Genomic DNA, 11829 nt, shown 5'->3' with positions numbered 1-11829 from the left:
GACCCACCATTTTTAAATCCTCATGGAAATCTCTCAGTAACAAAGCTCACCAACCCCGCTTTGCATCGCCCCTGCTACCCCAGATTATTACAATCATTCCCTGAAATGCATGCGATTGGGCCTCTCCGCTAGACTCCGAGGTGTCACTATTACAACCTGGCGCGCACCTCCGACTGGTCGCTCGAGGACTCGGCGCGGGACACGGGACACGAAAACAGCGCAACCAGCCAGATACGACGAGCAGATCTTAAACAGAAAGAGGAATACAATTTGTCGACATGACGAGGACGACACACGCTGTTGATCTGTATGAGGTCCTGTCTCTGCCGTTTATGGGGTCTTCGTCAACAGTCCTCTCCAAGCAGCAGATCAAGATCGCATACCATAAAGCATTGCTAAAGCACCACCCTGACAAGGCGGGGGCTGTAGCAAGGGATACCGGGCTAGGCGGTTCGACTAATCCCACATCCACGTCTACTCCGAACCCTCTCTTTTCAAAGTCTGATGGCAACCCGTCCCAACAACTGTATACCATCGACCAGATCACCACCGCCTACAAGACCCTATCGGACCCCGCCCTCCGCGCCGAATATGATCGCTCTCTGCGTCTGGACAGGCTAAAGGTCGCGGAACGGGAAAATACTGGCGATGTGTTCCATACTGGCTTGGAGATTGTGGATTTGGAGGATCTTGCTTGCGAGGAGGCGGAAGACGGCGACTGCTGGTACCGCGGATGTCGCTGCGGTGATGATCGTGGGTTTTTGGTCAACGAGGAGGATTTGGAGAGGGAGGCTGAGCATGGCGAGATCATTATCGGGTGTCGCGGGTGCAGTCTCTGGTTGAAGATTATGTTCGCCGTTGAGGCAGATGAAGGATGAAGGGATGGATTATCAGATGGTATTTTTCCTGGTAACCATCTCTTGTCTATCATACCGTTGGAATTCGTGTCCCACTATGCAGCTCATGACTTGTCGCTGTGTGATGGATGCCATCCTGTGGTCCCGTGTCTGCGTTGGTCTATGTCTCGTCCAGGGACTCAACTCGTCGGTTCCGACAGGGTACAGGCTTAGATGTTCATTATTCTTCGGTTGTGAGCTTTCTTTTTCCCGAGCTTGGTTTCTCTTCTGCGCCTGGGTCGCCACCAGTTTCTTCTGGTTTGTTGCACCAACCTCGTTGGGCCTTGTGTAAACCAGGAACCCATACCAAGTGGTATCCTCGCAATGGGACCCATCTCAATTTGATTGAGATAAAAGCCATGCACCCTTACGGGACCCCAACTCCGACCTCTTACCTTCCGACGAGACCTAGCTCCAAAGATGAGGCTGAATGCTGTACCATAAAGCTATTCGTCAATATTCAGTTCTATCTCTAGAGGAATATATATTTTTGTATATATTTACCTTCTCTTCAAGAAAAAATCAAGAACAAAACTCTCAATTTTTCCATTTTAATCGCATGGTAAACATTTGATAGCGACTATATATATCCAAAGCCTCTGGGAAACCATACTTAATAAGTTGACATTTTAGTTGAGTACAAAGTAGTCCTAGACTTCAAAAGATAATCCAATAGTTGCTAGCTGAAACAAAATATAATTAGATAGTACACTGGCATGGTTCATATGAGGTTGTTGATTGTGTAGAGGGGCTGATGACATATGCGGAGGCAGCAAAACACAACCTCCGGGGCTCACATCTTTCCATCCTCTTCCACCCTCCATTCCACACTTCTTCCCCTCCCAACTTCACCATGTCTGTCATTGAGATCTCATCGAAGCAGCAATTCTCATCGCTCCTCACCTCTTCCCGTCTCGTCGTCGCCGACTGTAAGTATTTGCTGCAGCGCGATCCTGCCCCGCCGAGACCCTGTCTTCCCTTCCGAACAACCAGAGCTATCGCTAACCTTGGCCTGATATTTGAATAGTCCACGCTGATTGGTGCGGACCATGCAAAGCTATCGCGCCTGCGTATAACGCGCTCGCCGCCCAGCTCTCCCGGCCGAATCACATCACATTCACCAAGATCAATGTCGACCACCAACAAGAGCTCGCTCAGGCCTACGGCGTCACAGCGTATGTGCAATTTACCCAAACATCTAGAATCTAGCCCGACCCGCGCATCCAATTATACAATATTTGCCTCGCTTACTGACAAAATCCATGATACCTAGAATGCCGACCTTCATCGTCTTCAAGAACGGCCGCGTGAACCAAACAGTCAAGGGCGCCAACCCCGCACAGCTTAACCAGGTCGTCCAGAAGCTCGCATCCGAGGCAAGCCAGTCAGATGACGCAGCAGGAGCCGGCGAAGAAAGCAGCTCCGGCGAGCTCTGGGTCGGCGGCACAGTGGCCAAGGGCTACAGCGATATCACAGATCAGGTTGACGTGAAGGGATTGGAGCTGTTGAACCGGGACACGGATACGGCAGAGCCGCGCGCTCTCTTCAACACCTCGAAGCCTTCTGGACTAGCAGGAAAGGGCAAGGGCAAGGCTGCTGGCCAGGCGGATTGGACTGAGAGCGACACCGACGAGCAGCTGATGCTGTACATCCCATTCAACTCGACACTGAAGGTCCACTCGCTTCAGATTACTTCCCTCCCTCCTGCGGACGCCGATGCCGATGACGACGAGACACCCATGCGGCCCAGGAACTTGCACATCTACAAGAATACTTCCCACGTGCTTGGATTTGACGAGGCGGATGGTATCCCGCCTGTGCAGAAGGTGGAGATTCAGCCTGGTGATTGGAATGCGAAGACTGGGACTGCGACGGTCGCTCTGCGGTTTGTCAACTTCCAGAATGTGACATCGCTGGTTGTGTTCTTCGTTGATGGGGATGGAGACAGCGAGAAGCTGCGGGTTGACCGTATTCGTGTTATTGGCGAGGCGGGTGCAAACCGATCTATGGGAAAGCTGGAGAAGATTGGTGACGAGCCTGGCGAGTAAACAACATAGACTCTGAAGAAAACAAGCGTACGCTATGGAGATAAGAACTGAGCTGTCTTGTTCGGATGATTTTTCGAAGACAGCAAGATCTTGGACGGATCGGCATTTTGTCAACTTTATGCCAATGAGAGTACAATTCAAATGTCTAACGAGAAGAGCCATTCGGCTGTAAAAATTATGCAAAATTTGATCACTTGATTCCATTTAAGATTGTGCTACATAAAATACCCAAAAGTAGAATAAAAAAAGTATGTTTGACTCCCACCAGAAGGTCTCATCCTTGTGAAATCAGAAAGACCCATAAAGGTAAGAATCAATGTGCAATTCCCTTCGTCTGTGGCGCAACTGACACCTAGTAACATCACTGAAAGCCAGACTAATGGCCGTAGATGTCCAGGCAACACGGGTTATCGAGTTGCGCCGCCGCACGAAGAAGAAAAGAAAAGAAGAGGAAAGGTGCAGGTTGAGATTTGCTTTTATGATGAGCTCCGGAACTTTAGTTTTTCCGTTTGCCTTTAACGGAAGGTTCCAAGGATTTCGGCACACACAGAAACTTTCATTATGTAAGCCATATGCGAGGAGCCAATTTTTTCATTTGATGCCTTTTTCCTTCTTTCTCTTTCTCTTTCTTCCATAAACATGGTCGATGATGAGAAATATGGATTCTATGATAGGAAGAGACTGACTCCTTATGGGGGCGTGATCTCAAATTTACCATTCCTGAGGCCCTTTTGTTGTTTATTTTTGCTGTTGTTGGGGAGCTTGACCTGCAACCAGGATAAGCTTCAATATCAACACAAAATGGTTGCTTTCCAACCTTGAAATTGTGATTATATTTTAGTCTCCCGAACCTTGGAATTAGTGTTAGCAACATATTCACGTGCAAATTCATTCCAAATCCATATTCGAAACCTCAATTTCTGTTCATTGGTTCGTATCAGATATACGGAATATCTCAACAGAAACCCAGGAGGAGCCTCGAAACCAACATGTCGGCAGAATCCCGCTGACACGATAAAACAGCATCCACATGAGAAGAACCCAGCCAATGTGATGCAACCTTCAAACCACCATAGAGCCCCGTATTTGGTCCGAACACTGCTCACTGTTGGTATGTGGCTCGTGGAGCCGAGATAATATCAAATTCGGTCCGATACACCCACCGGGGACCGGATGCGCTCGGCATTGTCGCTTTCCCATGAGGCATGTACCTAAGCAGGTAATAATGAGGATATAACAAGCAGCTGTACTCCGTGTGGACATCGGTATTTCCATTCGCGGACCGCAGATGGAGTTGGAGCTCTTGGCACTCTATTTATGCGATACAATCCGCCTGGTCTCGTTCGCCATTTAGAGACAGGAGTTAATAGGCACATCAGCCGAGACCCTAACTCTTGTTATTGTTTCTCTCCCCTTCGTATCTATCTCCACTGTACGGAGTAGGTTTGGCGGAGAGTGGCTTGCTCCAGGACCATGGGCTGGGTGGCCGAGGTGTACCGAATTGCAACTTCGTGTGGATGCTTTAATCTGTGAATGTTTCATGAATCAATATTCGATGTGGTGTGCTTGGCGACATTGTACGATGTACCGTGTTGCCTGATCGCCATCCAAGATTCGGGTTTGCCGGACTCCACGGTGATTTCCTCGAGCCAAGGTTGCTTGTGGGTTCTTGCTTTGTGTGGGTAGAAGATGGGTACACCATGGTGGCACGTGTGCGGACCTGGCATGGAGAGGTTTGCACTAACTGTATTGAGGACATGAATTATGTAGTTATGCTGTGTGATGTGCAAGGTACCTAGCTATCGCCGACGGTACCACTTTTTGGATCAAAGTTTTGTAGTAGGAATTGAGACCCGCTCTGGCCCGCCTTGGAATGAGCACACCGTCCAGTGTTTTGCTACTAACAACGCACGCCATTCACACTGTGTATCCACTGCCGATGGCGTGTCTCAGGCTGCGATTAGGACTGGATAGGCTCTTGCTAGCCAAGCGCCAGACAGCAGACAAGACAGAGAAAGACACCAGGTTGTCTGTGAATCGCGCTCACTAAAAGGTAGTTCTCATTTCGAATAGTCTCGCTAGACAAGCCCGCCACTGGAAGTTTGCTGCGTCAAGTTTCATCTCAGCTCAGGCTGTGGTTTCAGCCCGTAGATCCAGAACCAGCTCCAAAGCCATTGATGGCGCTGCGGTGGCTTCTACCACTGAACCGTAAGAGAGAGTTAACGCGTGCGGAGAACAGTGGGCTTGTCTCTAAGCGCCGGGTCATGGCTATCAGCTAGACCGAAGAAATCCGACAAACCCGTTACGTACAAGATATTGCGCGAAAAGATGATCTGCTCGTGTTGGCGCGGGCGGACTGGATTGAACGTTGGAAAGAGCCACTTTTTTGGTTTTGAGCCTTGGGCTAAATACTGTGGGAAATGGAAGTGGTCGTCGATCCTGATAGCTCACGTACGAAGGCAATCGCCGAACCGGAGCTCTCCGAGCTAGATGCGCTTACCGATAGTTATTACGGAGTACATCCTGCATATGTACTCCGCATGATGTACACGCTAGATAGGAATGTCCGTCGAGGATTTTAGGGTTTTTGGTGATTGGGGTGGGGACGTTCATAGACTATGGGATAGCGCGATGTTGGAGAAAGTTTGCGCGAGATGCGAACTAACTACTCCGTACGTGATCATATTCAGAAAGTATGGAATGGTTCTCTACGATCATAAAGCCACGCACGACATCCTCCTTGACCTTATCGGAAATACTCCGCCAGATGGACATACAATGATATCAGTACCAGGGAAACGATGCAAGATTAGATCAGATAGGGCCCCGGGAATCCCATCCTTTCATCCTTTTGGACCTCGGGAGTCTTTGCACGCCCCAATCGTACCAGAGATCCAGGTCCGAGAAGATACTCTTTACGAGGATCCCAATTAATTTTGATCCACTGTGTCTCTCAGGAAAACTAATAATTGGGTCAAACTATGCGATCTACGGAGCATGTTGGAGTAATGGTATCTGAGCCAAGGAATCATTCCGTTTGATATTGGGGTCAAGTGTTATGGAGATAGTGGGAATTTGGAAAGGACTGGTTGGCGAGGCTCCTGGTTCGGGTGGAATCGAATCCGATGCCCTAACGCACCTTTCCAGGACGGGCTGGATAGTCTATCTCCGCATTCAATATATTATTCTCTGGTTGCAGGATCCTGCCGAGTTTGAGTTCCTTCGATCGAAGCCCGGTAGTTCTAATTTGTCCGAATTTATCGAATCTGTGGGTTGAAGGCTGATCTATGCCCTCAGCGGAAAGAAAGTGGGGATAGTGTTCACGCACTATTCCCCATTCTGTAGGTAGGTATGTTCCGAGCTCGTAGTTGAAGCTTCATAAACTCTATGGCTAAAGATTGCGGCAGGAGAATTATCCATATCAAATAAGAACATCGAGAAACTTCCATTGGCCATATTTAGTTTCTCACTTTACCTGATGTAGTGTTAGTGGTAACCTTCCAAGTTTTGGAAATGATTGAGGAACCATAGAAATTGAACGAGCTGATAACCCCCAAGTGGATCACTCACTCGATGCACAGCAGATCTTACCTGAAATAAACCCATGCATCCCACGTTCTTACAGCCACATTAGCCCCGGCCTTATAGTTCGGTAGTCAGTAAGTTTAATGATCAATGCTACTCTGTACTCCATATGGCACGTGCTGTACTTCCAGAGCTCTGGAGAGCTCTAAAGAGCAAGTTGCGAGCGATAGTATGGTTGATCAATTGAAGGTTATCCCAGTTTTACCCAGTTTTCGACGATCTTATCAGGGTCTGGATACCATATTAGGTCTAGTGTCTCGGGTCTCATAGCCAGTTATACAAGGTCCTCGAAGTTTAGAACTGAGATCGCTATATGACTCTGGAGTCGGAGTAATTTGGCGGATACCGAGGAACATATCTGAAACACATGCCTAGCACGCCACTTTGACAGCTAGTAATTTTTGTTTCTAGTCGAAGTTTCTTCATATTTATTTTTGGTCAATTGCAGTCCGAATGTGCCGGACATTTTTCCAAATAAGATTTTTTTTCTCTCAATGTGTACAACATAGTAACGCAGTACTCCGTACACAGAAGGGCACTGTTAGCGATTGCGGGGTCCGTCTAGCATACCTGATTAGGAAAACAATGATTTACCCGCAAGAGCGCTCATCCTCAAAACCATGGTTATGCGAGTGTGTGGAACTGGGATGATCGAGTTCCCCCCGCACTTCTCGCTTGGGGTTCTTTCAATGTAACATGGTAAGTTTTGTGCTCCAAAGATACGAGGACCTTGGAGGGACTTTTTTTGGATTTTTTTTGGATTCTGGGTTGAAGGTGTGTGTATCTCTTCGGAATATGGGAGTAGGAGTGGCGTTCCGTGCGCAAAACTAGGTGGTGGTAGTGTCGCACAACGTGTTTGGCGCACGGAATACCCACGGAGTACGGACTATAGATAGCTAAAATTGCTTTGTGGCAAAGTGCCCGTTGTATGATTATATTAAAACCAGGCGCAACGGTCGCATGAGGCAACTGGACTTAAACCAGCTGACCTTTAAGACAACACAGGCTGTCTGATTTGGCCAGAGCCAATCTGAGATAGGGAGATAGTAAGATTAGCGACGGCTGGTACGAGATGCCACTACAACATACAACGTAGGCCATGAGGCGCAGAAAAGACCTCATACTTCCCGATTAGGCCTCACATTTCCTAATTCGGAATCTACCTGCCTATTTGCTCTAGAGGACATTGAGGTACGGAGGATTAACAGCTAATTAATTTTGTATTTGGTTAATATTAGCAATTTCCATGCCTCACTTTCTCTTCTAACAGTCTCCTACTCATTCTAGCAAATTCCCCGAACAGGCCATATTGAGGCCAGTGCTCTCTTAAACCGGGAAGCAAGTCCAGAAGAGAGAGGTACACCGCAAAGTCCAAAGTATAGGCTCCGCTAAAAATGCGACCATCGATAATAATCCCACGCCCCCAAAGTAGGATCCATTCTCGAAACTCGAAACTGGGTCAAAAAAGAAAAAAATGAGCCAAGAAGCTAAGAGACCCGGCGTACACTAGCGCCAACAGCAGCCTCGAAAACGCGTGTTCCCTACCCGTTCTGCCCAGATACCGGTGATTTGAACTTGTGTTTCAGATTATAGCCTTGTCAATGTGCGGAAAGGCCCGAAAAGTTATCCTATGGACTCCGTACAGAGACACAATTAATTGCGAATCTAAAACACACGAGAATGGTCGACCACGTTCGCGGCGTTGTTACGTCTTTTTGGTTAGTCTTTTCCAGATGTCTTTTTTCTTAAAACAGATATTTAGTCAATTTCGAAGATAGACGCCAGAAAAAAAAAAGGCTTAATTTGTGAAATGAAACTTTTCTATGTATAACTTTAGATGGATGGAAATACATTTCTCAAAGTCCTACTCCGTACTCCGTACTCGTACAGTAAACCCACTATGTTGTAGGTACAATTCTTTCCCCCCCAAAAGTCCATTTCTGAGCCGGCTTGGAGAGTATTGGAGATCTACGTACTCCGTACATCACAAAGTCTCGCTACTTTTCGAATACTTTCCATCGAGGTGACTGCCATCGGCTTTAGCTTCTTTTTTCTTAGGTACATACGGCACCACGGCTCAATTTGTTTCTTCGCCATTTTAGCGCCCACATGTGGCCAACGGTGATAATCCGGGGTCCTTGCGTGATGAGAATTTGAAATGGGCTGGAATTGGAATAGTTCCTTCCCACTTTATAGTGCTTGTAATTTCAAGCGCTCCAAGGCTGGTATCCGCGTTCGTTTCGGACTGTGATAGCCCGACTCCGTAGCGGTAGAGATATGTGAGCGCCTACTACGGAGTATGTCCGTCTGGATGTCTGTCCATTATCGGGGAACCGAGGTCTGGACAGTATAATCATAATCTGACAAGAATGGGGGTTTCGGACACAATGCGTTTTTTTTTTCTTCTTTCGCTCAATGGCACGATTAGGACCCAGCTTTTTCAATTCTTTACTTAACAGCCCACAACGTACGATGTACGGAGTACTGTGTATGTTAATCATTATTGCACGGAGTACGGAGGACTGAGTGGTGCACTCCACTTAGCGAATGATTTTTTTTGCCTTTATCTGAAGCCTCGGTGGTCCCATGTGAATGACTCTCAAATGGTCTTAGTTGACGGCAAACTGATCCCTGCAAGTGTTCCGCTAAGAGCCGTTGACAGAGACGTAAGCGCAGAACAGAGGGCCGTGAATTCCTTGCGGATCTGCTACCCACATCTCTTTGTGACATTTCACGAATTATTAAACATCATATCGTCTGATGTATCCAAATCCACCTCGAATCCTTGTGGCGTTGACAGGTGCGTTTGCGAAATCCTATTTCCTTTTGCCTTGTGGATTGCAAATAGCAAATTGTGGGTTTGGATGTGTAGAATATGTGCGGTGAATCCTTGGTGGACCAGGACGTTTTGCTAAAACCCACTGATGCATGGGAGATCCCAACGGTACATTACTCCCGTACCTATCGCGAGACGCAAATCTGAGCCCTTGCTGCGGGCTGTTTCGGTCTCGACCCCCGGGGAAAGACTAATTCCATGCTATGCATATATACTTTGTATCGTCTGGGGTTAACCATGACAGATAGACTGGTCAACTTTTTCAGAAAACGACACAAAACTCGGATACGGGCATGATGATCGCCAAACGGTTTCGCGCATCGCAGACGGGAGAGCTCTCACAGACATCCCCATAGTTAACCGCCAGCAGCCGAGAATGATTCGTCGGGGAACTGGGAAAATGCTCACAACCTAGGCCAAGTAGAAATTTTTTTTTTTTTCAAATCGCACGGTCAATTCTGTGATCATTGCTAAGTTGTAGGCCATTGACTTGGTATTGGCATTAGTAGATCAACTTTAACCAATTTGCCTCTTTGTTTTGCTTTTTCCCCCCTCTTTTTTTTCTCTCGATAAAGAAGAGTGTACTCCGTACTCCGTACACCGTATATCGTACTCCGTTCACTTCATCCACTCGGGTCTCCATTCAAGAGCCACTTGGGGGTCCGGCTTCCCTGGAGGACCTTCCGCGGCCTTTAGTTGGAAACTAGGCACTGCCCGCCCGCTGTCCATCTCCATATTCTCCACTCCTCCTAAGAGTTGGTGTTAAGGCTAGAAGGGCCGTTGGTAGAAGTGATTTGGAAGTAGCTTGTTTTATCCCGTGTGAAGCCTTGATTTTTTTTAATTTCGGGAACATTCTCGGTCGGAGCTCTCTGATAGGGTCCTGAACTTGGAGCTGTTGGAGCTCTACGGAGTACAACATGGAGTAATCCTGACGATCAGAAACGGGCGGACTTCAATTCAATAGTGCGTAGCTTTTGGCTTTTGGCTTCCGGCTTCTGTTTTACCGCCATTGTTCTCTAAGCATTGGTAACGAGCCCGTGGGCTTCGCAAAAGCAAAAAAAAAAGTTGTTTTGTCTGTGCGACAACGGTGGCGGCAAGGATTTTGATCATCGCAGCGTAAATCCATAGTCGCAAAAGCTCAGGCGAAAATTTGAGCCGAGTTAGTAAGCTCATAGAGAAATTGGGTAACGCAAGGGAATTAGCATCAAGATTAGAAAGTGGACATCAGGATTTCTCGAAGAAGGACTTGACAGCCTTCCATGCATGACCCTCTCCGAATTCATGGGAATTATCTAAACCTAGCAAGGAAACACTCGAGGCCCGGTGAACCGGGTGTCTCCAGTGTGTCTGTACTTTATGTTTACGGAGAGTACGGAGACTTAACCGTAGACTATCTTTGTACCTCTTCCGGAGTATGGAGTAGAGTGGAATGGTAATGAATATCTATCAGTGACTCTCTCCAATTTCCCCAAATCCACATTGGCGTAGTTTATATGTTTCTCATTGGCAGCGGATACAGACAAGTCTCCGCTGGGACCGACACTTTGCCTCCGAACGAATTAGTAGCCAATTGGAGGGGCGCACTATCTTTAGAACTGACCAATTACACAGGAGATGCTCCGGGTCCCCGATATTCATTAAGTACCGGAATAATACTTTTTGTTTTCTAGCCTGGACTCGAGGGAGAAAAAAAAAAGGGACCTTGGAGATTATGGATTTCTAGGATTTGGAAGATTTGATTGATTTCGGTGGACAGTCAATTTGTAATGTAGGGAATGTGCCACGACCTGGTAAGAATAGAACTGGACCTTGCTTCCAAGGTTGCGTGGCCACTGTATGTCATTGGGCTGTGTGAGTCGATGTGTCGGATTATGCATCTGCTTATGCTTCCAAGTTTCCAACATTGGGATGAGATCGGTCACAGACAGCACATGCAACACATGCCATCGTAATAATGACGCCCATGCACTGAGTGGTGCGATGACATATACTAAGCGCACTTTCCCCCGGATCTACAGGTCAGGTCAGTGAGAACAAAAGGTCTATCACATCACCCTGCAATCGGAACACATCACTTAGCGACTATGGCTAGACCCTTGACCCAATAAGATGCATCAACAGGTGAGACCTATTCAAAAGTACAGGGTTCATCTCACTGGCATACTGGAATTTGGGCCACAATCACTCCGTATAAGCACCAAGCACCAATATTAGTCTTACTAGGTCCCCGAACATACTTTTTGGATAGTCTGGGGATTCCAATGAACCTAGGGCAACCGGAACCACCCATCCGGTACGGAGTAAACCCTCGATGATTTGAGCTTCAAAGGAAACTACATTGGAGCCTTGCCTTTTACCAAGAGCCAAGCACCCAATAAGCGCCTTTTATGTAGCCTGTGTGATTTTGCCCCCCCACAGCTGGTTCCTGCAGTAGGCCGCACAAATGAACTGGAATTTCGCCATA

The 11829-nt window shown here is 47.5% G+C and overlaps 2 protein-coding genes across 2 annotated transcripts; both read left to right on the top strand.

Moving 5' to 3' along the window:
* Positions 1–278: 278 nt before the first annotated feature.
* PEX2_106060 (Heat shock protein DnaJ, N-terminal) lies at positions 279–878 on the top strand (the record flags this gene model as incomplete). Its single annotated transcript, XM_016747874.1, has 1 exon — positions 279–878. The coding sequence occupies one exon, from the start codon at positions 279–281 to the stop codon at positions 876–878; it is 600 nt and encodes a 199-aa protein (XP_016592993.1).
* Positions 879–1749: 871 nt separating this feature from the next.
* Positions 1750–2944, top strand: PEX2_106050 (thioredoxin-like protein 1; the record flags this gene model as incomplete). Its single annotated transcript, XM_016747873.1, has 3 exons — positions 1750–1825; positions 1924–2071; positions 2170–2944. 3 exons carry the CDS (start codon positions 1750–1752, stop codon positions 2942–2944), a joined length of 999 nt encoding a protein of 332 aa, XP_016592992.1.
* Between the last annotated feature and the right edge of the window lie 8885 nt (positions 2945–11829).

Source organism: Penicillium expansum, assembly GCF_000769745.1.
Source record: "Penicillium expansum strain MD-8 chromosome Unknown contig368, whole genome shotgun sequence".
In the NCBI taxonomy this organism is placed as follows: Eukaryota; Fungi; Ascomycota; class Eurotiomycetes; order Eurotiales; family Aspergillaceae; genus Penicillium; species Penicillium expansum.
Note: the sequence above shows the minus strand (reverse complement) of the source record. Positions and strands in the feature narration are given on the sequence as shown.